General features: G+C 40.2%; 2 protein-coding genes across 2 annotated transcripts in view; both read right to left on the bottom strand.

Moving 5' to 3' along the window:
• Positions 1-11718, bottom strand: part of tmie (transmembrane inner ear) — a 41365-nt gene extending 29647 nt beyond the window's left edge. Inside the window, exons 1-2 of the mRNA XM_034183127.1 lie at positions 11464-11718; positions 2128-2245 (exon numbers count right to left, since the gene is read on the bottom strand). Coding sequence (XP_034039018.1) covers positions 2128-2245; positions 11464-11577 — 232 coding nt within the window. The 5' untranslated portion in view covers positions 11578-11718. The remainder of the gene's footprint in view (positions 1-2127; positions 2246-11463) is intronic.
• ccdc13 (coiled-coil domain containing 13) overlaps positions 11639-25391 on the bottom strand; it is a 40804-nt gene continuing 27051 nt past the window's right edge. Inside the window, exon 14 of the mRNA XM_034183125.1 lies at positions 11639-11740. The gene's annotated coding sequence lies outside the window, so the exon portion shown is untranslated. The remainder of the gene's footprint in view (positions 11741-25391) is intronic.

Below are 25391 nucleotides of genomic sequence, written 5' to 3'. Positions count from 1 at the left end.
GACATTATATCTTCCAGTTTTCTAACATTTCGTGTCTTTTTTTTTTTAGTTCCCTTCACCAGCCACTGTCAGTGACCCCCCGCCCCTTCCTTGTCAAAGATGAGGTTTTCAATTGTGCAGCTCGTGTTCATGTTTGCAGGGCCTCGTTCAGACTGCCGGTACAAATATGATTCATATGCATTTCCAATTTGAACCCGATTCCATGCTGCAAGTCTGAACAATCAAAAGTCGCGACTCATTCAAAATGTTCATGCTTTGTAAACCAGGAAACCAGGCACTACAGTGAAGCATGGTGGTGGCAGCATTATGCTGTGGGGATGTTTTTCAGTGACAGGAACTGGGAGACTAGTCAGGATGGAGGGAAAGATGAATGCAGCAATGCATAGAGACATCCTGGATGAAAACCTGCTCCAGAGCGCTCTTAACCCCAGGCTGGGGTGACGGTTCATCTTTCAGCAGGACAATGACCCTAAGCACACAGCCAAGTTATAAAAGGAGTTGCTTCAGGACAACTCTGTGAATGTCCTTGAGTGGTCCAGTCAGAGCCCAGACCTGAATCAGATTGAACATCTCTGGAGAGATCTGAAAATGGCTGTGCACCGACTTGAGAGGTCCTGCAAAGAGGAACGGGCAAAACTGCCCAAAGATAGGTGCGCCAAGCTTGTGGCATCATATTCAAGAAGATTTGAGGCTGTCATTGCTGCCAAACATGCATCAACAAAGTACTGAGCAAAGGGTGTGAATACTTGTGTACATGTGATTGCTTAGATTTAAGAAATTTGCAAAAATTAAAAAAACAAAAACAAAAACAAAACATTTTTTCAAAGTGGAAAAAGTGAAGCACTGTGAATACGTTATGGATGCACAGCATATAAATACATGACAACTCACCAGCTTTGATTATTTTCATAATCTACATTAGGTAATTCACAGAGCTCTGTGTGGCCTCAGTTTCCGTATTTGAACACGAGACAACAGTCATGTGATTGTGTCCATGTGTGCAACTTTCATTATTATCACAACTGACGTGGACAAGATGGCAGATGAGGACTGCAACATGGACACAAGAGAACATATCTGGTCACTTACATATCATGGGGCCAGTTAGTCAGTGAGAATGAATCAGAAATGCAATAAATCCAATTTGAACAGGAAGTCTGAACAAAGTGTGTGACCTGTATCTGATCTAACAGCACTGACAAACATTGAGCCACACTACTAATCAGATCAAAATCAGACCATAAACTGATTGTGGATCATATATTGTATATTCATTTATGAATAAAAAAATATATACAGGCCAGAATATCAAAGCAATATGCAGCATAAAATACATAGGTGGCCAAAATTTGACAGTTTTGTTTTTTAAAGAAAACCCATAAATTAAATAAAAAAAATGCTATTTGGTATTTTCACATTACACAAAAAGATAAGATATGCAGGCATAAATAAGTAAAAATAATACATCGTTCTATCATAACGCAAACATGTTTCTTCTCTTTAAGATTTTTTTGCGCTGTTTTCCAGACTTTCTCTCTGACCTCCCCATATTTCATTCAGAACCATTACAAAACAACAACAACAACAACAACAAAAAACATTCTGAATTTTGACCCAGGGTTTGGGTTGGGTACTTTTAAACTTCAGCACAAAAGACAAAAGAAAAGTGAAAATTTCCCTTTACTTCATCTGGAGTAGCTGATTATTTGATTAACACACTCACTGGATACATTTGAGCTGTAGGTATTTGGAAAAGACGTCCTGCGTAGCCGCATGAGGATTGTAATAACAAAAGGAGAAAGTGGTGTTGATCCAGTCCAAATGTAGTACAGATCAGATGTGGGTCAAATTTGAGCTAAATAGCTATAATATGATGTGCTTTTCATATGATATGAGACTAGGAAACATCTGGTACAGAATTAATCCAGGGCCAAAGTCTAATAAATAAATGCTAATCTGTTCCTGTACTTGAAAACAGGATGTACTGGGATTGGCCTGAATGCCAAAAGTCTTCCAGCTCCAGATAGTCTGGGTCAGATGTGGGCCAGAATAACTGAAGTATTTTGGCACTGTTTTAAAATGCGTTTTGTACATGTGAACATAAAGATACATAAGGGAAATACTGACCAACCGCGAGGACAAACACTGCAAAGATGCCAATGACCTGCCACAACCGCAGCCCCCAAAAAACCACAGTCTCTGAGGTGACCGGATCCGGCTTTTTAGGAGGATCTGTTGGCAAAAGCTGCGGATGACACAGAAAATATAGACGTCTTCACTAAATAAACCTTCAGCAACTGATATGACAACATACAAGTGAAGATGTTCCTGAAATTCAATGAAACCTGTAACCTCAGGCTCTGACTAGTTCATGATGAACCATTTCTGAAACCTGATGGACAGCATGCTAATAAACAGACTCCTAAATGTGAAATTGTCTTTTCACCTTAAAAAGGTAGAAAAATAAGTTTTTCTAAGACAATAACTCTTTACCGACATTGTTCAGGGAGGAAAAACAACCAGTTTTGCAACTCTTCAGCATCTTAAAAACCAAACAGTAAAAAGTAAAGGAAATCAAAGCAAGATTAATTGCAACACAAATGTTGAAAGAAATAAAAAAAAATAAAAAAAAGATGTAGCAGCATATTGGCAGCATTTTTGACAATGTAGTTGTTTTGAACTCCTATAAAATCCAGTGTTGTCACAATGTTGTTCAATGGCAAATACACCATTTATATCAGAGACTCTTTTGTTATTGTGATTATTTTGCAGTCAGTCATGAAATGGTTAACTTATGAAGTTTATGATATTTTACATGATGTAACATTGTTGCATGACATAAAAACAAATTCCATAAATTATGGACTATATCAACCTACAACACTGACCGAGTGGAGCTGCATCATAATAATAATAACAACAAGCGCAATCAGAGGTTTCTAACGTCCACCAATCCGGATCTGGATCACCTACAAAATTCAGTGGAGCCTTCCATGCCCTAATATCTATCTGTGGTGTAAATCTGGTGAGAATCTGTGAAGTACTTTTGATCTAATCCTTCAAAGTCTATATAAAGTGAAGTCTTAATCCAGAATCCGGATCACATCCAAAATTCAGTGGAGTCTTCCATGTCCTAATATCTATCTGTGGTGTAAATCTGGTGAGAATCTGTGAAGTACTTTTGATCTAATCCTTCAAAGTCTATATAAAGTGAAGTCTTGATCCAGAATCCGGATCACCTCCAAAATTCAGTGGAGTCTTCCATGTCCTAATATCTATCTGTGGTGTAAATTTGGTGAGAATCTGAAGTTGTTTTACGTAATCCTTCCAAGCGTATATAAAGTGAAATCTTGATCCAGAATTGAGATCTGGATCCAGATTACCTCCAAAAATTAATGGAGTCCTCCATGGCCTCATATCTATTTTTGGTGTAAATTTGCTGAGAATCTGTGAAGTACTTTTGACGTAATCCTTCCCAGTCTATATAAAGTGAAGTATTGATCCAGAATCCGGATCACCTCCAAAATTCAGTGGAGTCTTCCATGCTCTAATATCTATCTGTGGTGAAACTTTCATCAAAATCTGTGCAGTAGCTTTAATATAATCCTGCTAACAGACAGACAGACAAATAAATAAATAAATAAAGATTGCTGATTTTATTATGTCCTTGGCGAACATAATAATAAATATAATAAATTCAAGACCTTTATTGCCATTGTGCATGCACAACAAAACTGACGTCACATCAGCCTCAAATGGTGTAGTTTAAAAGGTAAAACATAAGGTGTAAATGTATCATATAAAGATATAAAGTAATTAAGTTAGGAGGCAAAATATCCACAATAATTAGAAGGTATTAAATATACCACAAACAGCAGGGTGCAAGTGTGAATGTGTTTGTTTATCTATATTTGGCCCTGTGACAGACTGGCGTCCTGTTCAGGGTGTACTATGCTTCATGCCCTATGACTACTGGGATAGGCTCCAGTCCCCGTGACCCTTTAATGGAGTAAGCAGTCGAAGGTGAGTGAGTGAGGAAAAAAACTAAAAAGGATTTGTCCTACAGACAGAAATTGAAGCATAAGATGTGGTTTTGTATATTCTTAAAAAGCTAACACATACACAAACCACAAACTAAATTTTGAGAATATATCTGATCAATCCTACAAACAAAAAAGTAACTGTTGATATAATGTTGCACAATTATGGGTTGGAAGATGTGGACACGTGGTGTTTTTGTCTGCTTGACCTCATTGACTTTAGTGAACCAACATGTGAAATGTGGCAGAATTTATTTCATTGCAAAATCAATCTCTCTCTGCTGACAAAATGCAGACTCTGAAAAGAAAATCGACTCAGTGTGTCGACATTGTGCTTATGCAACTCTCAGAGAGGGGATCAAACTTAATGAGAACATTTAATAAACAATCTGCACTTCCACAGTGATTATGTAATGTCACTTCTTTTCCTCTGGAGGCATATTTATGGATGGATTAGTGGCTCTAAGACGAATGGAACAAACACATTACGCTGACCACAAGTTAAATATCAGTCAGTTATAGGAAATATTTGGGTTAGTTTGGTTGGTTCATTTATTAGAAAATTAATGCTAGGCATGCTTGGATATTCTCACTCAAGTAAAAGTTCAAATGTGTTAAAGGGGCACACAGAGGCGTGTCTGTTTTGATATCTTATAGCTGGAAAGGATGGGCCATCATGAGGAATAAAAATTCCATTTTTACACCCATGTGGGTGGGCACTGTTTGATGACCTGTGCTATTGCCTGTCTGTGAACAAAACTCCAGTTTTTATTGGATTTGGACTAAATGTGGTGGAATGATTGAGCCTCAGCCTAGGACAAAGTGATTTGATTTTGAGTAAAATGGGTTAAAAGTCTAAATTTGTGAGCAATGCTTAAATATTGGTGATTTTGCCTGCGCGAATGGCCCCGCCTTTTCTAAGTGCCCTGTGAGTGGTGTTGGATGTTCATGGGTGGTACTTGGACTCTGGAGAGTGGATCGAATGGGCACTCGCCTGCCATTTGCTGTCATTCGGCTGCTGTAGTGCAGCAGATAACTGAAACAATCGTGCAAATGGTGATACAAGCACCAAAGTTGGCACAAATATTCCTTAGACATTACTCTTTTGAAAAAACCAACTGACTACTTGAATTTTCAATAGGCGGCCAGGTAGGGGTCAGTTGAAGAATTACACAGGGGTCAAAATTAAAAATGCTCAAATCATTTTTAAAACTATACCACATTATTTGTCTGATCGTAAAGATTCCAAAAAGGTATAGTTTGGACTATCTATGACTGAATGTTATGGAGTTATGGGGTAAAAACAGCAAAAATGGTGAAAAAGGTCAGTTTCAGTTTGTACAGGGGTCAAAAGTTAAAGTTCCTTCAATTTTGGTAAAAAGTGATGCAAATTATTGGTTGAGCTAATAGGATTAATAAATGAAATAGTTTTGATTGTGTTGAATGTTTGGTCTCCAAAGTAAAGGTCAAACAAGGTCAACATCCATTGGATTCTATGACATGTGACATATGGTACCCCGTAAGATGATAAATAAGCATGATACATGGTCCAAAATATTCCTTTTTAAAACCCTGTTAACTCAACCAACAATTTCCATAATTTTTTACCAAAATTGGGGCAACTTTAACTTTTGACCCCTGTACAAACTGAAACTGACCTTTGTCACCATTTTGATTTTGATCATTTATTTAGTCCCCATGGGGGCAATTCAGGTGCAGTCAGCAGTAAAAATTACATTACATTCATAAAACCACATCATACAAATTCATAAAAAACATAAAAACATAAAAAACATAAAAACACAGCAGAATAAATATATAAAACAAGAGCCCAGAAATAAGGTGCGAGTCAGTATAGACTTAAGTGCAACAGTGAGTCCTTAGGTGTTATTTAGGAGAGCAATGGCTGTGGGAATAAAAGAGTTTTTTAGTCTGTTGGTTCTGCATCTGGGCATTACCAGGCGTCTGCCCGAGGGCAGAAACTTAAATTGTGGGTGCAGAGGGTGTGCAGAATCGGCCATAATTTTCCTGGCTTTTGACACTACCCTTGTTTTAAAAAGGTCCATAATGTCCGTGTACTGAGTTCCCACAATTTTACCACATTCCTTGACAATATTACAAAGACGATTGCGATTCTTAAGGTTCAATAGGTTAAGCCAACACAGGAAGGAAAAGGTTAACACAGACTCCACAAAGCAACTGTAGAACATTTTCATGAAGACACCATCTACATTATAATTCCTAAGTTTTCGCAGAAAGTGCATTCTCTGATGAGCCTTACTGCACACTGCATTAACCTGCAATTCAAAAGACAATTTATTGTCAATTTGGGTGCCCAGATACTTATAATTCTCAACAATATCTATGGGCTTCCCATCAATGGACATATGATTCAGAACAGGTGGTGTTTTCCTGAAATCAATGTGCATTTCTTTGGTTTTATCCACATTTATATGTATAAAAGATGAATGGCACCACTCTAAAAAGTCCAGCAAGACCAAACTATGGTCTGTGGAGTCATCACCGTGCAAAAGGGACAGGATGACTGAATCATCTGCATATTTTATGATGTGATGATTATCATGTTGGCTTTGACAGAGATTAGTATAAAAAACAAACAACAAAGGGGATAAAATGCAGCCCTGAGGGACTCCAGTGGATGATACAACAGCATCGGAGAGAGTTTCATTAACTCTGACTCTCTGCGATCTGTTTGTTAAAAAGTCAATAATCCATAAGATTAGGCCAACATCAATATTCATGTCTCTTAATCGCTCTGCCAATACATATGGTTGTATGCAGTTAAAAGCAGAGGAGAAATCAATAAACAACATCCGAATAAAGGTATTTGCACCTTCAAGATGCTGCAAACCCAGACTGAGTAAAGTGGAGATCGCATCATCCACGCCCCTTCCAGATCTGTATGTGAACTGGAGTGGGTCTAACACTCCCTGTGTTTGTCTTAAAAGCTCCTCTAACAATTTTCTCAAAAGTCTTCATAACAAGAGATGTTAGTGCTATAGGCCTGTAGTCGTTCAGTTCTTTAGGTGACTTATTTTTTGGTATTAGAACAATTGTTGAGGATTTCCAAAGGGAGAGTACTCTACGAAGTTCCATTGAACAAGAAAAGATGTGGCAGAATATATCAGCCAATTGCTCTGCACAGTTTTTTAGTACCCTTCCCCCAATACCATCAGGCCCTGAACTTGTCCTTTCCTTAACACTTTTAAGGTGCTTAAGGACCACACCTCTATCAATGGGTAAGTTAATGTTGCTGGGCTCATCATTCTGAAGGACACACAAATTGTGATTAAAATTCAGGACATTAAATCGGTTATAAAAAGTATTCAATTCATTTGCAAAGACCACATCTGAAGGAAACAGGTTAGTGCTCAGAACACCAGAGCTTGATTTTGATTCCATACCTAACATATTTCATTCCCTTCCAAGATGAACGAAGATTTCCTGAGGTAAAAAGGCTTTGCACTTTGTTCTTATGGTCATTTCTAGCTCTTTTAATATTTCTTTTGACCTCTTTCTGCAATATGTGATACATAGACATATCCCCTCCTTCAAAGCATTTATTTCTCTGTATTATTGAGTCTCTAACATCTTTAGAGAACCAGAATTTGTTGTTTGAGAAGGAACGAAATGATCTGCGAGGGATAGTTATGTTTTCACAAAACGAGATGTAGGCAGACACTGTTTCTGTAAGTTCATCAAGATCTTTGCAGTTGTCTTTAAAAACATCCCAATCTGTGCAATCAAGGCACTCCTGGAGGCACTGAATGGAATCTGCGTTCCACAAAGGCGCTGTGCGTCTCTCTGCTTTGACTCTCTTAAAGAGAGGTTGGTAATAGGGCACAAGGTGAATGACATTATGGTCGGACGACCCTAGTGGCGCTCTGCGGAAGGATCTATATGCGCCTTTGATTGACCCAAAACACAGATCGAGGCATTTTGTGCGTCGTGTGGGGCAAGTTACATATTGTTCAAACCCTGGAAGTGATTTACTAGGGTTACAATTATTAAAATCTCCCATGATTAAATTAGGCGCATCAGGGGAGATACCCTGGAATTTGCGCACAGTGCGTGTAATCATCCGCGCAGCTACGTCAGCATTCGCCTTTGGATGAATGTAAACAACAGTCAAACAGCTGAGGGAATTCCCTCGGGAGGTGGAACGGGCGCAAAGACACTGACAGGAGTTCGATGTCCTCCGTGCACACAGACTCCCTCACAATTCCGGTCTTGCACCAATTTTGATTCACGTACAAGCATACTCCACCCCCGAGTGACTTACCGGTCACTTGGGAGTCCCGATAGAGTCTGAGTGGCTGTCCAAACTCAGCTAAGTCCAGCTCCGAGTTTACATCCTGGTTCTTTAGCCACGTTTCCGTGAGCGCGATGAGGCAAGACTTTTTATATTCCTCCAAGAAGTGCACATTGGCTCGTAGCTCATCGCTTTTACTCCGTAAGGACTGGGAATTAGATAGCATTATCGTAGGAAGGGGAATTTGACGCATCCCCTCTCTTTTTAGCAGCTGGCGAACTCCACCACATCTTCCCCTTTTCTTTGGAAGAAGCGTTTTATGCCGCCCAGAAGCATCTCTAACTTCTAACCTGGATCGAAGCATTTCATTCGGGAAAACCACTGATGGATTAATAGATCCAGCGCCCAAGTTTTGGAGACGGAGAAGAAATTCACGGGTGTACTGGACGCCGCCGCTGTCTGCGCACAGGCCCCAGGACAGGTACACCACACAGGTAAGAATGAGCAAATATCCCAACCAGGCCATTCTGTTGCAAAAATATGCACCGCAGATGATGTGATCAGCTGTTGATTATTGCAGGACAGTCACCTTAGCACCAGAAGGAGCGATCACACCCAAAAGATAGTCCTCATACACACTACACACTCAACACGCTGCTGCTGCTTGCCGCCATAACCAGCGCCCCCCTGTAGCTATTTTTGCTGTTTTTACCCCATAACTCCTGATCATTCAGTCATAGATCACCCAAACTATACCTTTTTGGACTCTTTACAATCAGACAATGTGGTGTAGTTTTCAAAATGACTTGAGCATTTTTAATTTTGACCCCTGTGTAATTCTTCAATTAACCCCTACCTGGCCGCCTATTGAAAATTCAAGTGGCCAATCATTTTTTTCAAAAGAGTAATGTCTAAGCAGTATTTGTGCCAACTTTGGTGCTTGTATCACCGTTTGCATGATTTTGCTCTAAATATTCTCTTAGCTGCTGCACTACTGGTTTGAAGGCTGCCTCAATCGCGCCATTCGGTCAGGGTTTGACATGGCCAATGATTTTATGCAGCCCCTCAGCAGTGGCACGATATGTCCGACCTGCGTTCGACATGCCGTACGACTGTTGCAAGCATGATCAGATGACAGTGTGACCTCATCTTGCCTGCTGTTCGAATGGGTTTCCAGCACGGCTGGCACACGAATGTAGAGTGCATGTGCTGTGTCTGAATGGATGTGGCGACTGCTGCATGAGGCGTTCCAGTCCGGCTCCGATTTTTCAGGAGTGCCATTCGAATCCTCTGTGCACCATTCTACCTCATTCGTGTTATGTGTGAAGGGGCCCTTAGAATGGCATTCCGAGGAAGTGCAGGACTGGAGGATACTGCTGGAATGACTGTGTCAAACGGAGTCTCGTATCACTTGCATAAGTCTTCAGCATGTTTCTTTGGGCATGACGGAGCACACAGGTACCTCAGTATTGAGGATCCCAGCAGAAAGAAAAGGCCAAGGTCCTGCCCACATTTGGCTGCACGGTTTCTACAGTTTGTTTGTTTTGGTGACAACAGGTGCACTCATAGTTCATACTGCATTATATGTCAGTGTGCAGTGTGGAGCGTATACATCAGCCCTCTGGTGCCTTTCACTTTAATTAAAATATCTTACTAATTCCTTTTCCATGTTTGGAAAACAGCAGAAACAGATGAGGTTCCGGCAATTTTCTAGTGTTTTCTGGGATATGCTACAAAGCAAAACTGTTTGTGTGCAGGATAATACTTCAGTACAACTGTGATGAGAGGGTGACACAGAAATAATTCAATGTCTGACTTAAAATTAACTATATTTAAGAGCATATACAAATTTTTTCCTGTTTGTCTCGTCTCATGCCTTTCCTCTAGGCTGGACTATTGTAATTCATTATTATCAGGTTGTCCTAAAAGTTCCCTAAAAAGCCTTCAGTTGATTCAAAATGCTGCAGCTAGAGTACTGACGGGGACTAGCAGGAGAGAGCATATCTCACCCGTGTTGGCCTCTCTTCATTGGCTTCCTGTTAATTCTAGAATAGAATTTAAAATTCTTCTTCTTACTTATAAGGTTTTGAATAATCAGGTCCCATCTTATCTTAGGGACCTCGTAGTACCATATTACCCCATTAGAGCGCTTCGCTCTCAGACTGCAGGCTTACTTGTAGTTCCTAGGGTTTGTAAGAGTAGAATGGGAGGCAGAGCCTTCAGCTTTCAGGCTCCTCTCCTGTGGAACCAGCTCCCAATTCAGATCAGGGAGACAGATACCCTCTCTACTTTTAAGATTAGGCTTAAAACTTTCCTTTTCGCTAAGGCTTATAGTTAGGGCTGGATCAGGTGACCCTGGACTATCCCTTGGTTATGCTGCTTTAGACGTAGACTGTGGGGGGGTTCCCATGATGCACTGTTTCTCTTTTTGCTCTGTATGCATCACTCCGCATTTAATCATTAGTGATCGATCTCTGCCCCCTTCCACAGCATGTCTTTTTCCTGGTTCTTTCCCTCGGCCCCAGCCAGTCTCAGCAGAAGACTGCCCCTCCCTGAGCCTGGTTCTGCTGGAGGTTTCTTCCTGTTAAAAGGGAGTTTTTCCTTCCCACTGTAGCCAGGTGCTTGCTCACAGGGGGTCGTTTTGACCGTTGGGGTTTTTCATAATTATTGTGTGGCCTTGCCTTACAATATAAAGCGCCTTGGGGCAACTGTTTGTTGTGATTTGGCGCTATATAAAAAAAGGTTGATTGATTGATTGATATTTTTCATGTCATTACACAGCTTTGTCCTTTTAAATGTTTCTTTCAGGTGTAAGGAAATTTGAAAGCACTTATGCCATTTGTTTACAAAAAACAATCCAGTGCTGTTTTTTTTGTTTGTTTGTTTGTTTTTAATAATAAGATCACAATTCTCACCCTGTGGAATTAACGATTCAGTTTTCTACCAAAAAAACCACAACCTCTCATTCTGCCGTCCGGACAGAACATCATCAATAAAGAATCACTTCATTCACTCGTCATCAAATCACACTGACAAAAACTGGTGATCACATAAAGCTGCCTGTTAGAAAAGCTGGGAACGCCCGCGGTCATCACAGAGGGTGACTCCGTACAGGAACCTGTGATGGACCTGCAGATATCAGACTCTTACCTCAGGATCTGGGATCTGAGAGAACACAGAGGACAAGCACTGAAGCAGCAGCACTGCTCCCCAACAACGCAGCAGGAGCTGAGGAGAACACGCAGCAAACTGATCCCTGGCCATTGTCTCCCGGCAGCCACCGTGCTCACTCTCGTCCTCTCCTCTTAGTGCCTGTGCTGGCAGTGTTTACGTGACAGGACCACAGTGGTTCTGGCTGATCAATGCTGATTGCTCCCTCTCATCCAGACATCCAGTCTGCTGCTGTGCCTCATCCTCCCCTAAAACACTGCAGGAGCACAAAAGACACACCGGTCACTGCTCGCTACAATGAAGGGAGCCGAGTCTGCAGTTAGGGTACATTAATTAATTAACAGGCCCGGTGTGGTTTACGGTCAGCTCATCCTGCTGGGAACATCGGCTAACACTGCATGGAGGGGGGATGGGCAGTCGACTGGAGGCAACCGCCAGGTTTTTCTTTGCAAGAAATCAAAGATGCAAATTGCCAGGTGCATCATCTTTGGATATTACTGCCAAAAATTCTCATTGCATCATGCCGTTAGAGAGTCAAAAAAGTGTGCACACATTACAAATGAAGAGTTCAAATGCAAAACCCAGTATCTCCAAAATCATCAATTTTTAGTTGAGGCCAACATGTACTTGGCTGTTAATGGAACAATCAGTGCGCAAAATATAAAAGAATTTGAACAAACTGTTTTCATTTTATTGATGAAAGTCTGTGCATTTCCAAATATTGTTTCCTTTAAATCTCCATTTTCAAATGCATTTTTCTCCATTAAAAAAAAAAAAATACTTACTGGGTTTTGCATCTGAACTCTTCAAACGTTTCCAGTAGGTAATTTCTTTCATCTAAAAAGGCCAAGGGAAGAAATATACCAGAAACCATCATTTGCTAATATATATTATTGTTCATATGACAATACAGGCTGTTCATACTCTGCAGAGGAGAGTTTAAAAAAAGCACTACAGCACAACATTTTACCAAATGCACAATTCACAGCAGGATTTTTAAAATTTCTTTATTATTATTACTTTTTCCAAAACAGTAAAGATTATTCTCACACCACCATTGTGTAGCAGCAATGTCAGCAAACTTACAGGAACTTCAGGCCAAATTTAGACCCCATTAAAAAAAAAAACAGTTTCTCATCCTTGACATCAGGAAAAAGTGGTGAGGGCAGGCGGATTTTTTATTTATTTATTTTTTTCTTAGAAACAGGTACACACAAAGTCATTTCAAACCTGAAAAACAACACATACAGCACCTGTATACCAAGTGAGGAACTGAAAATATCAGATATTTTTAAAATAAAGCTTGCTTCCTTGTTGAATACAGTCAGTGTGCTGCACACTAGTGGTGTGATAAACCTACCATCCCTGGTTCTAAAGACCAGGCACTCTACTCTACTCTGTTCTACTCTTTTTTTTTCGATATTTAGATATACCTTAGTATACACTAGTAGAGTTCTACCTTAGAATCGGAATATATTATCAAAGCCATACCTTACCTTTTCATGCATACTGTGTGTGTGTGTGACACAGAGCAACTGACTGTGTGGTTGTCAATGACCGTCTTTGGCCAAAGCATACTCGCCACCTAGTGAACGTGATGGTTCTTGCACCAGCTGTTACGCTGTCAATGAAATTCGCCAAAATAAAAAGAAAGAAAAATTGATGTGGGCCGACTTCAGCATGTGGGCGCTGATGATAAACAAATGTTTTTTTTTGGTGGTTGTTTTTTTCATGGGGCCTTAATGAGGTTTCCTAAAATGAATGAATGTTACAAAAGTGTTTGTTGGGAGTCACCTAGAGACAGTCTACATCCAAATGAAATCTGGTTGCATAATACACACAAAGGCTGTAGCCGTGAAGTAAAGTAGGGGGGGTCGGGGATGAAACTTGTACAGTGACACAAAGGGGCTTCCCAACTCATACTTGTCACATATTGACGTTTGTTAAAAATGAATCTTTTGTATCAAAATATGATGAGTTGGGGGTGAGAATATGTTGATCCTGGTGCTGCCTATTTCACTTTGTGGTTATCAGAGTTGGACACACTAGCTAGTGACCCAAGGCAGTGACTACATGTCTGTACTTCTCAGTCTCTTCAGAGGATCCTCGTGTACCACTGGAATGACTTTGTATCAAATTAACGGTTTCTTAGTGTGACACTGATGAGGAGTATTACTGACATCAGCCACAACATTTTGTCCATGTGGTGAGTTTCTGTTGGTATGTTCCAGCATCCAGGTGCCTCAGAGTAAGACTCCAGCTGCTGTAGAATTCCAAAGTAAAAACGTTTGTATCAAGAACCGGTCCTGACCTCCGTAGGGCTCCAAGAAAATTCTGCCAAGGGGCTGTCCTATCTGACATCAAAAATGGGGAGTACCCAGCTTTATCTGATATCTTTTCCTGCAGTTTATTTTTATGGTATTTTCTCTCTGTGTGTTTTTCTATAGATATACTTTGTCCTTTAATCGAAATATTGATATTTGCTTTGGCATGAGGGGGAGGTCAAGACCATGGAAACTATGGGGCCCTATGTGACTTAAGTCAAAATAATGTCTTAAGTTTATTGATGCTTATATTTGCATAAATCTATTTAGGATAGCGATGCTCGGTTTATGATGGATTCTGGTTTATGGCTTCTGATGGATTCTGAAGATGCGTGCATGCAGACATCTCCAGAACCCGTCAAATTCCACAACAATTGACTTATTTATAAGCAAACTGTCTGCATCTTTGACTATTATAACTCTTGCTAAATTAGTTTTTCAAATGTGTTTGTTTGCTTGGAAATGAAACAATATCTGCTCCAGAGACAGTGGTTCCAATTTTAAAAGTGTTGGCTCAATTAAATGCTACTGGTTTTCATCTTTTCGTGACACTTGTAAGACCTTTAATTTAGTAACACATCAGCCACCAAAATGCTTGAATTGAATCAAGCCTTGTTTAACAAGGAAACATATCAGATGTGATGTCTTTGCTGAAAGAGCTGGTTAATTTTTGAAAGAGTAATTTAATTAAAATCTAATTTAAATAAAATGTCGACAAGGAAATAACAATTTCACTTCAGAGTACATGGAAATGTAGAACACCATTATTATTATTATATGTTTATTAAATTCACTCTTACATTCGGGTTCCCTGTAGAGTGCTCAGTTGTGACTGAGAATCATTTCTGTATCATAAAGTTATTTGTAGAATTATTGACAGCAATTATGCAAACCCTGAACACCCCCCCAAAAGAAATCATATTTTTTCTTTAAAATGTTTAGAAGATATTTACTACCATATCCATACCCGACACAGCAGGTGCACAGTCATGTGTGCAGAATACATGGTGTGAAAAAAGTTTGAAATCACAAACTGTAATCACAAACTCCAACCTTATGAGGTCTGTTAGAAAAGTATCGGACCGTTTTATTTTTTTCAAAAACCTGATGGATTTGAATCACGTGTGCTTGCATGAGCAAACCTTGAACCTTCGTGCGCATGCGTGAACTTTTCACGCTTGTCGATTGCATCAATTTCTGGTAAGCAGCCTTTGTGTGGTACGTGTGTCGTGCGCTCTGCGTTTTTTCATTCCAAGGAAAAAGACGGAACGACTGGAGCAGCGCCGCATCAAATTTTGCCAGAAACTGGGCGCCAGCCAGGTGGAAAACATTCAGATGATTCAGACGGCTTTCAGTGACGATCCTATGGGCATCACACAGATTAAGGAGCGGTACAACCGGTTTAAAGACGTCCACACAATGGTGGAGAGCAAGCCACGCTCCGGTCGGCCATCAACATGCTGAAATGACCAGATCATTTCCAAAGTGAACGCTATGGTGATGCGGGACCATCGTGTTACTATCCAAGAAATTGCGGAAGAGGTGGACATCAGCACTTTTTCAGAACATTCCACTGTGACAGAAGATCTGGCCGTGAAAAGAGCGGCGGTGAAAATCATGCCGATGGCTTCGGCACGAAGCTGACGGCGGAGCAAAAGTGCCTTTGTGTTGAAGTCTCACAGGACATGTTGTGACATGCCCACCTCTTCCACAATTTCTCGGATAGTCACACGACTGAAAAGTCACCGAAAGCCATCTGAATCTTCCTTGGAATGAAAAAACGCTGAGTGCACAACAAACGTCCCACACAAAGGCTGCTTACCAGAAAATGAAGCAATCGACAGGCGTGAAAAAGTTCACGCATGCACACGAAGGTTCAAGGTTTGCTCATGCAAGCACACGATTCAAATCCATCACGTTTTTGAAAAAAATAAAAAGGTCCGATACTTTTCTAACAGACCTCGTATGTCACTTCATGTTTGTGTCAGAGTGTAGCAAACAAAGTGCATGGCATTTTCAGGTTTACTCTGAGTGAACAGTTGTTTTGTTACCTTTAAAAGAGCTGCAGCTTACAGTGTGGAATCTTTGGACTGAACCTGGTTGGTGAAGACACTCTGCAATGCTGAGAGTGATATATATGAATTGTAGGAGTGGATGCAGAAAGCAGTAGCAAATATTATTCTACTTTCTGCTCATTAAATTGAAGAGTTGCATAGTATGGCACACAAACTGAGGGCCACTTTACCAGATCAAAACAGCAGATTAAGTCTAGAACATCCAAGACCCAAGGTAGGTCTGTGGTGTGGTGGATCTGGTGACGCAAAGCAACAGGAGATGCTTATAGACCTGACTGGTCTGACTGGAGCTGTGACTTGGATTCATGAAATCACTGGCAGATAAATTACTAGGAAGTCACATTCTGTGCATCTGGCCTCCTGATCAAGATACAACAGCAATGCTTCATTAATCCTGGTGCCTCATCTGCTCACTTACCAGTCAGACCGATTAGACACCAATGTATTGCTTACAGCTCTGGCATAATGCTTATGTGTCATTAGCCTGCTTTAAAACACTACAGGTACAAGGTGCAAAGTGTGTTTGAAGATTGTAGACTATGCAGATTTTATGTATACAGGATTTCTTCCTTTTCTTATGCAGGCTATTGGTCTGTCCACAAACTACTCCATTTCCTACTTGTGTGATTCAAATGAACTCTCTTGCATTTACTAGCATTTTTCTGTTCCTTTAGATTATAGTCGTGTAAAACTGTCACTTGAACTGCTGTGGATCAATGCAAGTGTCTCGTTTGCTGCCACTATATTTTTATTTATTCATTGTTGTCCCAGATGTTTCAAGCTCCGTTTTTTTTAGAGCACGTCCCTAAAGTGTTTCAACTCAATCATTTTTTGCCACTCTAAATTGTAACTGAGTGTTCAAAACTGGTCAGAAAACACAAAAAGTTAAAGTAAAGTAATGTTTGTTAAACTAAGAAATAAACCAAGCTAAATTTAGATCAAATAAGCCAAACTAAGGTAAATTAAACTATAGGTAAAAATAGACCCAATGAAAGTAAACTACAAGTTGGGCCGTTGTGTAAAATTTAAATAAAAACAGAATACAATGATTTGCAAATCCTCTTCAACCTATATTCAATTGAATACACCACAAAGAGAAGATATTTAATGTTCAAACTGATAAACTTTATTGTTTTTTTGCAAATATTTGCTCATTTTGAAATGGATGCCTGCAACACGTTAGAAAAAAGTTGACAGTGGTATGTTTACCACTGTGTTACATCACCTTTCCTTCTAACAACACTCAAGCATTTGGGAACTGAGGACACTAATTGTTGAAGCTTTGTAGGTGGAATTCTTTCCCATTCTTGCTTGATGTTCAACTTCAATTGTTCAACAGTCCGGGGTCTCAGTTGTCGTATTTTGCGCTTCATAATGCGCCACATATTTTCAGTGGGTGACAGGTCTGGACTGCAGGCAGGCCAGTCTAGTACCTGCACTCTTTTACTACGAAGCCACGCTGTTGTAACACGTGCAGAATGTGGCTTGGCATTGTCTTGCTGAAATAAGCAGGGATGTCCCTGAAAAAGACGTTGCTTGGATGGCAGCATGTGTTGCTCCAAAACCTGGATGTACCTTTCAGCATTGATGGTGTCATCACCTTTTCCACTTTGCGTCTGTCCATTTCAAATGAGCTTGGGCCCAGAGAAGGCGGCGGCGTTTCTGGATATTGTTGATGTATGGTTTTCGCTTTGCATGGTAGAGTTTTAACTTGCACTTGTAGATGTAGCGACGAACTGTGTTAACTGACAATGGTTTTCTGAAGTGTTCTGAGCCCATGCGGTAAGATGCTTTACACAATGATGCTGGTTTTTAATGCAGTGCCGCCTGAGGGATCGAAGGTCACGGGCATTCAATGTTGGTTTTCAATGTTGCTGCTTACATGTAGAAAGTTCTCCAGATTCTCTGAATCTTCTGATTATACTATGGACTGTAGATGATGGAATCCCTAAATTCCTTGCAATTGAATGTTGAGAAACATTGTTTTTAACTGTTGGACTATTTCACACAGTTGTTCACAGAGTGGTGATCCTCCCTCCATCTTTGCTTGTGAATGGCTGAGCCTTTTGGGGATGCTCCTTTTATACCTAATCATGACACTCACAATTAGTGCCCTCAGTTCCCAAACGTTTATTGGGCCTCATGTATCAATGTTGCGCACTTGTGGCGTAAATTTACGGCGTAAACTTGAAATACACCAAAGTCGCCATGACATGTATCAAGCAGTGCGCACCTGCCCATTTCTGGCGTACGCCTGACGTGATCTTGATAAATGCGGCGGGTGGAAACGATCGTAATTATAATAAACACGCCCATAAATATTCAGACTCCGTTTCAGACACACCCTCATTTTACGACATGGAAGCCGGGAAGACGGCAATGAAAAAGAACTCCACCAATCACAACGCGTGCCAATAGAGCGTCAAAAGCGGCCGTCGTATTAATTGTTTTGTAGTATATAATCAATAAAGTGTTACAGTGGTCCCTCATTAATTGCTGGAGTTACATTCTAAAAAATAGCCCGTAATACGCAAAACCGCGACGTAGTCAGCGTTATTTTTTACAATTATTATAGACGTTTCAAAGCTGTAAAACCCCTCACTACACAGTTTATACACTTTCTCAATCAGGCATGAACATTTTCTCACTTTTCTCTCATGTGTAAACACTCTCAAAGTTCAAACATTAGTAGGAAAATAATACCAAACTGTTTTCAGGCCCAAACATTTGTTGTATTCTCTTTTCACATGTCAATAATTCTTGACATGGATATTTGCTCGCTCAATTAATAAGACACGCCTAATCTGTCAGATTTCTTTATTTTTTAAATGTATTTCTGTATTTATTTTATTGTGACAACCGAATGGAGACGACAAAACCTGGTTGCAGCACGGGCGAATTAAGGGAATGACGAAACTACAGTTGTTATTATCAATTTCATAGTCTAAAATGATCACACCACATGAAGTTAAGCTCAGTGCTGCTCTGGCTCCAGGCTCGAAGTCTGGAGAAAAAGGCGAGCAGTCTTTGCAGTCAGCGCTGTGACCACGCAGTCAGCGCGTGCTCCATTTTAATCCCGCAAAGGCGGGATTTGTATTGATTATTATGTAGTATAATCAGGAAAGTGTTATTTATGTAACATATGCATTGATTTGTATAATGGCACTGTTTATCAATCAATCAATCAATCAATCAATTTTTTTATATAGCGCCAAATCACAACAAACAGTTGCCCCAAGGCGCTTTATATTGTAAGGCAAGGCCATACAATAATTATGTAAAACCCCAACGGTCAAAACGACCCCCTGTGAGCAAGCACTTGGCTACAGTGGGAAGGAAAAACTCCCTTTTAACAGGAAGAAACCTCCAGCAGAACCAGGCTCAGGGAGGGGCAGTCTTCTGCTGGGACTGGTTGGGGCTGAGGGAGAGAACCAAGAAAAAGACATGCTGTGGAGGGGAGCAGAGATCAATCACTAATGATTAAATGCAGAGTGGTGCATACAGAGCAAAAAGAGAAAGAAACAGTGCATCATGGGAACCCCCCAGCAGTCTACGTCTATAGCAGCATAACTAAGGGATGGTTCAGGGTCACCTGATCCAGCCCTAACTATAAGCTTTAGCAAAAAGGAAAGTTTTAAGCCTAATCTTAAAAGTAGAGAGGGTGTCTGTCTCCCTGATCTGAATTGGGAGCTGGTTCCACAGGAGAGGAGCCTGAAAGCTGAAGGCTCTGCCTCCCATTCTACTCTTACAAACCCTAGGAACTACAAGTAAGCCTGCAGTCTGAGAGCGAAGCGCTCTATTGGGGTGATATGGTACTACGAGGTCCCTAAGATAAGATGGGACCTGATTATTCAAAACATTATAAGTAAGAAGAAGAATTTTAAATTCTATTCTAGAATTAACAGGAAGCCAATGAAGAGAGGCCAATATGGGTGAGATATGCTCTCTCCTTCTAGTCCCCGTCAGTACTCTAGCTGCAGCATTTTGAATTAACTGAAGGCTTTTTAGGGAACTTTTAGGACAACCTGATAATAATGAATTACAATAGTCCAGCCTAGAGGAAATAAATGCATGAATTAGTTTTTCAGCATCACTCTGAGACAAGACCTTTCTGATTTTAGAGATATTGCGTAAATGCAAAAAAGCAGTCCTACATATTTGTTTAATATGCGCTTTGAATGACATATCCTGATCAAAAATGACTCCAAGATTTCTCACAGTATTACTAGAGGTCAGGGTAATGCCATCCAGAGTAAGGATCTGGTTAGACACCATGTTTCTAAGATTTGTGGGGCCAAGTACAATAACTTCAGTTTTATCTGAGTTTAAAAGCAGGAAATTAGAGGTCATCCATGTCTTTATGTCTGTAAGACAATCCTGCAGTTTAGCTAATTGGTGTGTGTCCTCTGGCTTCATGGATAGATAAAGCTGGGTATCATCTGCGTAACAATGAAAATTTAAGCAATACCGTCTAATAATACTGCCTAAGGGAAACATGTATAAAGTGAATAAAATTGGTCCTAGCACAGAACCTTGTGGAACTCCATAATTAACTTTAGTCTGTGAAGAAGATTCCCCATTTACATGAACAAATTGTAATCTATTAGACAAATATGATTCAAACCACCGCAGCGCAGTGCCTTTAATACCTATGGCATGCTTTAATCTCTGTAATAAAATTTTATGGTCAACAGTATCAAAAGCAGCACTGAGGTCTAACAGAACAAGCACAGAGATGAGTCCACTGTCCGAGGCCATAAGAAGATCATTTGTAACCTTCACTAATGCTGTTTCTGTACTATGATGAATTCTAAAACCTGACTGAAACTCTTCAAATAGACCATTCCTCTGCAGATGATCAGTTAGCTGTTTTACAACTACCCTTTCAAGAATTTTTGAGAGAAAAGGAAGGTTGGAGATTGGCCTATAATTAGCGAAGATAGCTGGGTCAAGTGATGGCTTTTTAAGTAATGGTTTAATTACTGCCACCTTAAAAGCCTGTGGTACATAGCCAACTAACAAAGATAGATTGATCATATTTAAGATCGAAGCATTAAATAATGGTAGGGCTTCCTTGAGCAGCCTGGTAGGAATGGGGTCTAATAAACATGTTGATGGTTTGGATGAAGTAACTAATGAAAATAACTCAGACAGAACAATCGGAGAGAAAGAGTCTAACCAAATACCGGCATCACTGAAAGCAGCCAAAGATAACGATACGTCTTTGGGATGGTTATGAGTAATTTTTTCTCTAATAGTTAAAATTTTGTTAGCAAAGAAAGTCATGAAGTCATTACTAGTTAAAGTTAATGGAATACTCAGCTCAATAGAGCTCTGACTCTTTGTCAGCCTGGCTACAGTGCTGAAAAGAAACCTGGGGTTGTTCTTATTTTCTTCAATTAGTGATGAGTAGAAAGATGTCCTAGCTTTACGGAGGGCTTTTTTATAGAGCAACAGACTCTTTTTCCAGGCTAAGTGAAGATCTTCTAAATTAGTGAGATGCCATTTCCTCTCCAACTTATGGGTTATCTGCTTTAAGCTACGAGTTTGCGAGTTATACCACGGAGTCAGACACTTCTGATTTAAAGCTCTCTTTTTCAGAGGAGCTACAGCATCCAAAGTTGTCTTCAATGAGGATGTAAAACTATTGACGAGATACTCTATCTCCCTTACAGAGTTTAGGTAGCTACTCTGCACTGTGTTGGTATATGGCATTAGAGAACATAAAGAAGGAATCATATCCTTAAACCTAGTTACAGCGCTTTCTGAAAGACTTCTAGTGTAATGAAACTTATTCCCTACTGCTGGGTAGTCCATCAGAGTAAATGTAAATGTTATTAAGAAATGATCAGACAGAAGGGAGTTTTCAGGGAATACTGTTAAGTCTTCTATTTCCATACCATAAGTCAGAACAAGATCTAAGATATGATTAAAGTGGTGGGTGGACTCATTTACTTTTTGAGCAAAGCCAATAGAGTCTAATAATAGATTAAATGCAGTGTTGAGGCTGTCATTCTCAGCATCTGTGTGGATGTTAAAATTGCCCACTATAATTATCTTATCTGAGCTAAGCACTAAGTCAGACAAAAGGTCTGAAAATTCACAGAGAAACTCACAGTAACGACCAGGTGGACGATAGATAATAACAAATAAAACTGGTTTTTGGGACTTCCAATTTGGATGGACAAGACTAAGAGACAAGCTTTCAAATGAATTAAAGCTCTGTCTGGGTTTTTGATTAATTAATAAGCGGGAATGGAAGATTGCTGCTAATCCTCCGCCCCGGCCCGTGCTACGAGCATTCTGACAGTTAGTGTGACTCGGGGGTGTTGACTCATTTAAACTAACATATTCATCCTGCTGTAACCAGGTTTCTGTTAGGCAGAATAAATCAATATGTTGATCAATTATTATATCATTTACCAACAGGGACTTAGAAGAGAGAGACCTAATGTTTAATAGACCACATTTAACTGTTTTAGTCTGTGGTGCAGTTGAAGGTGCTATATTATTTTTTCTTTTTGAATTTTTATGCTTAAATAGATTTTTGCTGGTTATTGGTAGTCTGGGAGCAGGCACCGTCTCTACGGGGATGGGGTAATGAGGGGATGGCAGGGGGAGAGAAGCTGCAGAGAGGTGTGTAAGACTACAACTCTGCTTCCTGGTCCCAACCCTGGATAGTCATGGTTTGGAGGATTTAAGAAAATTGGCCAGATTTCTAGAAATGAGAGCTGCTCCATCCAAAGTGGGATGGATGCCGTCTCTCCTAACAAGACCAGGTTTTCCCCAGAAGCTTTGCCAATTATCTATGAAGCCCACCTCATTTTTTGGACACCACTCAGACAGCCAGCAATTCAAGGAGAACATGCGGCTAAACATGTCACTCCCGGTCCGATTGGGGAGGGGCCCAGAGAAAACTACAGAGTCCGACATTGTTTTTGCAAAGTTACACACCGATTTAATGTTAATTTTAGTGACCTCCGATTGGCGTAACCGGGTGTCATTACTGCCGACGTGAATTACAATCTTACCAAATTTACGCTTAGCCTTAGCCAGCAGTTTCAAATTTCCTTCAATGTCGCCTGCTCTGGCCCCCGGAAGACAATTGACTATGGTTGCTGGTGTCACTAACTTCACATTTCTCAAAACAGAGTCGCCAATAACCAGAGTTTGATCCTCGGCGGGTGTGTCGTCGAGTGGGGAAAAACGGTTAGAGATGTGAACGGGTTGGCAGTGTACACGGGGCTTCTGTTTAGGGCTACGCTTCCTCCTCACAGTCACCCAGTCAGCCTGCTTTCCCGGCTGCTCGGGATCTGCCAGGGGGGAACTAATGGCGGCTAAGCTACCTTGGTCCGCACCGACTACAGGGGCCTGGCTAGCTGTAGAATTTTCCACGGTGCGGAGCCAAGTCTCCAATTCCCCCAGCCTGGCCTCCAAAGCTACGAATAAGCTACACTTATTACAAGTACCGTTACTGCTAAAGGAGGCCGAGGAATAACTAAACATTTCACACCCAGAGCAGAAAAGTGCGGGAGAGACAGGAGAAGCCGCCATGCTAAATCGGCTAAGAGCTAGTAGCTACGCTAAGCTAGCGGATTCCTAAAAACACGCAAAGTGAATAATGTGTAAATAATTTAGAGGTGATTCAGCAGAAGGAGTGCTTTAGTTAAGGCACGTAAAGATTACACTGGGAAACAAATCGTAATCTAGATAACTAGATCAATCTAACTGCGCAGATTAAACAGCTAACAGATACAGAAAAACACCGCTGTGCTCTGGAACAGGAAGTGATACAATACCGCAGTGAGAGCCAACCACCAGTAGAGGCAAGCAAGAGGATCCAACCAAGGATTAGGGTATATCATGTTTATCATGTTGATCATCTTCATTTTTATGTGGATTCCAGCGCTGGTTCATTTTGGTGTATAATTTACGCCACCTCTTGACCTGGTGTATATTTTCAGCGCAGCGTACGCCAACGACCACATTGATAAATGCCAAGTAGCGCAGCCGTTTTGGCGTACACCCCATATATGTTCAAATATCGCTGTACGCAACGTTGATACATGAGGCCCATTGAGTGATGTTAGAAGGAAAGGTGATGTAACACAGTGGTAAACATACCACTGTCCCAGCTTTTTTGAAACGTGTTTCAGGCATCCATTTCAAAATTAGCAAATATTTGTACAAAAACAATAAAGTTTATCAGTTTGACCATTAAATATCTCGTCTTTGTGGTGTTTTCAATTGAATATTGTTTGAAGAGGATTTGCAAATCATTGTATTCTGTTTTCATTTACATTTTACACAACGTCCCAACTTCACTGGAATTGGGGTTGTAAAATAAGCAAAGCTAAACTAAAGTTAGATAAAAGTAAGACAAACTAATCTAAATTAAACTGAGCTAAATTATGCCAATTATGAGCTGGTAAAACAAACTAAAATGACAATTGTAAACTATAGTGATATACTATGACAAGGTAAAGTAAACTCAGATAAAATGACAAAACACATTTCTCCCCAGACTCGGGGTGTTTTGTTTTTATACCTCAGCTGTGACTGTGTTTTTACGAAACTGATACGTTAAAAAAAGATTATTAGTTTTCAGAAAGCCAGAGGCAAAGGCGGTCCGCCTGCATCCATCCGCCATCCCCAATAAAAGTGGACATACCAAACACATCAGTGTCCCACTCCATGTCATCACAAAATTCTGTAACGCCGTTTCCATAGAAATCATCATTTTCAGGAGTTATCTCGGAGGTTGACAAGTCTGACATTTTGTTTGTTTTGGTGTGAGCAGATGACAAATTCATATTACGCACTGACCGAAACAAAGATGGCCAAAAGAAAATAGTTCCACACAACCTGGATCCACTACGCCTGATACGGGGGAACTGGATCCACTCATAACCCCGAGGATCCACATCCGGCTGAGGTATAAAATAGTCAAACTAAGGTAAACTAAAAATATAACACAATGCCAAAATACCCTTGGCCATATGAGCATTGTTATATATCATAATCATAATATATATGTGGAAAGATGTGTGAAAATAGCAAGCTAGGTGTTTTTATTCAAATGGACATAGACTGTAGCACTGGAAAAGCATACTTCTGCCAAAGCCATTGTAAGGAATCCTTGTAAAAGTCAGTAAACTGTTCAGCTCAATTCAACAGCAGGTTCAGTATTTCAAATATCCTGTTTTTTTTTTTTTTTTTGGTTTTTTTTTTCTTTAAAGCTATACAGCCGTTTGAATTTCACTAAACTGACAAAATTTAGTTTCTGCTGAAATCTAGCCATTACAATGTTGGTTTATTTTTGAAATGTGTTTCAAAATGGCAGCTCATTTTATCAAAGAGAACATATTTTTCTGTGGAAATTCCATAATGAAATATTTTATTTTCCTTCTCACGCTGTCAGCAGGAGTTAGTGCATGTGTGCGTCCATGAGCTTTTGAATTGACGGAAGTTACCTTTGACCTCAGATGACGCGTGCACACATAGCATA

The sequence above is a fragment of the Thalassophryne amazonica genome, chromosome 12 (assembly GCF_902500255.1).
Source record: "Thalassophryne amazonica chromosome 12, fThaAma1.1, whole genome shotgun sequence".
In the NCBI taxonomy this organism is placed as follows: Eukaryota; Metazoa; Chordata; class Actinopteri; order Batrachoidiformes; family Batrachoididae; genus Thalassophryne; species Thalassophryne amazonica.
Note: the sequence above shows the minus strand (reverse complement) of the source record. Positions and strands in the feature narration are given on the sequence as shown.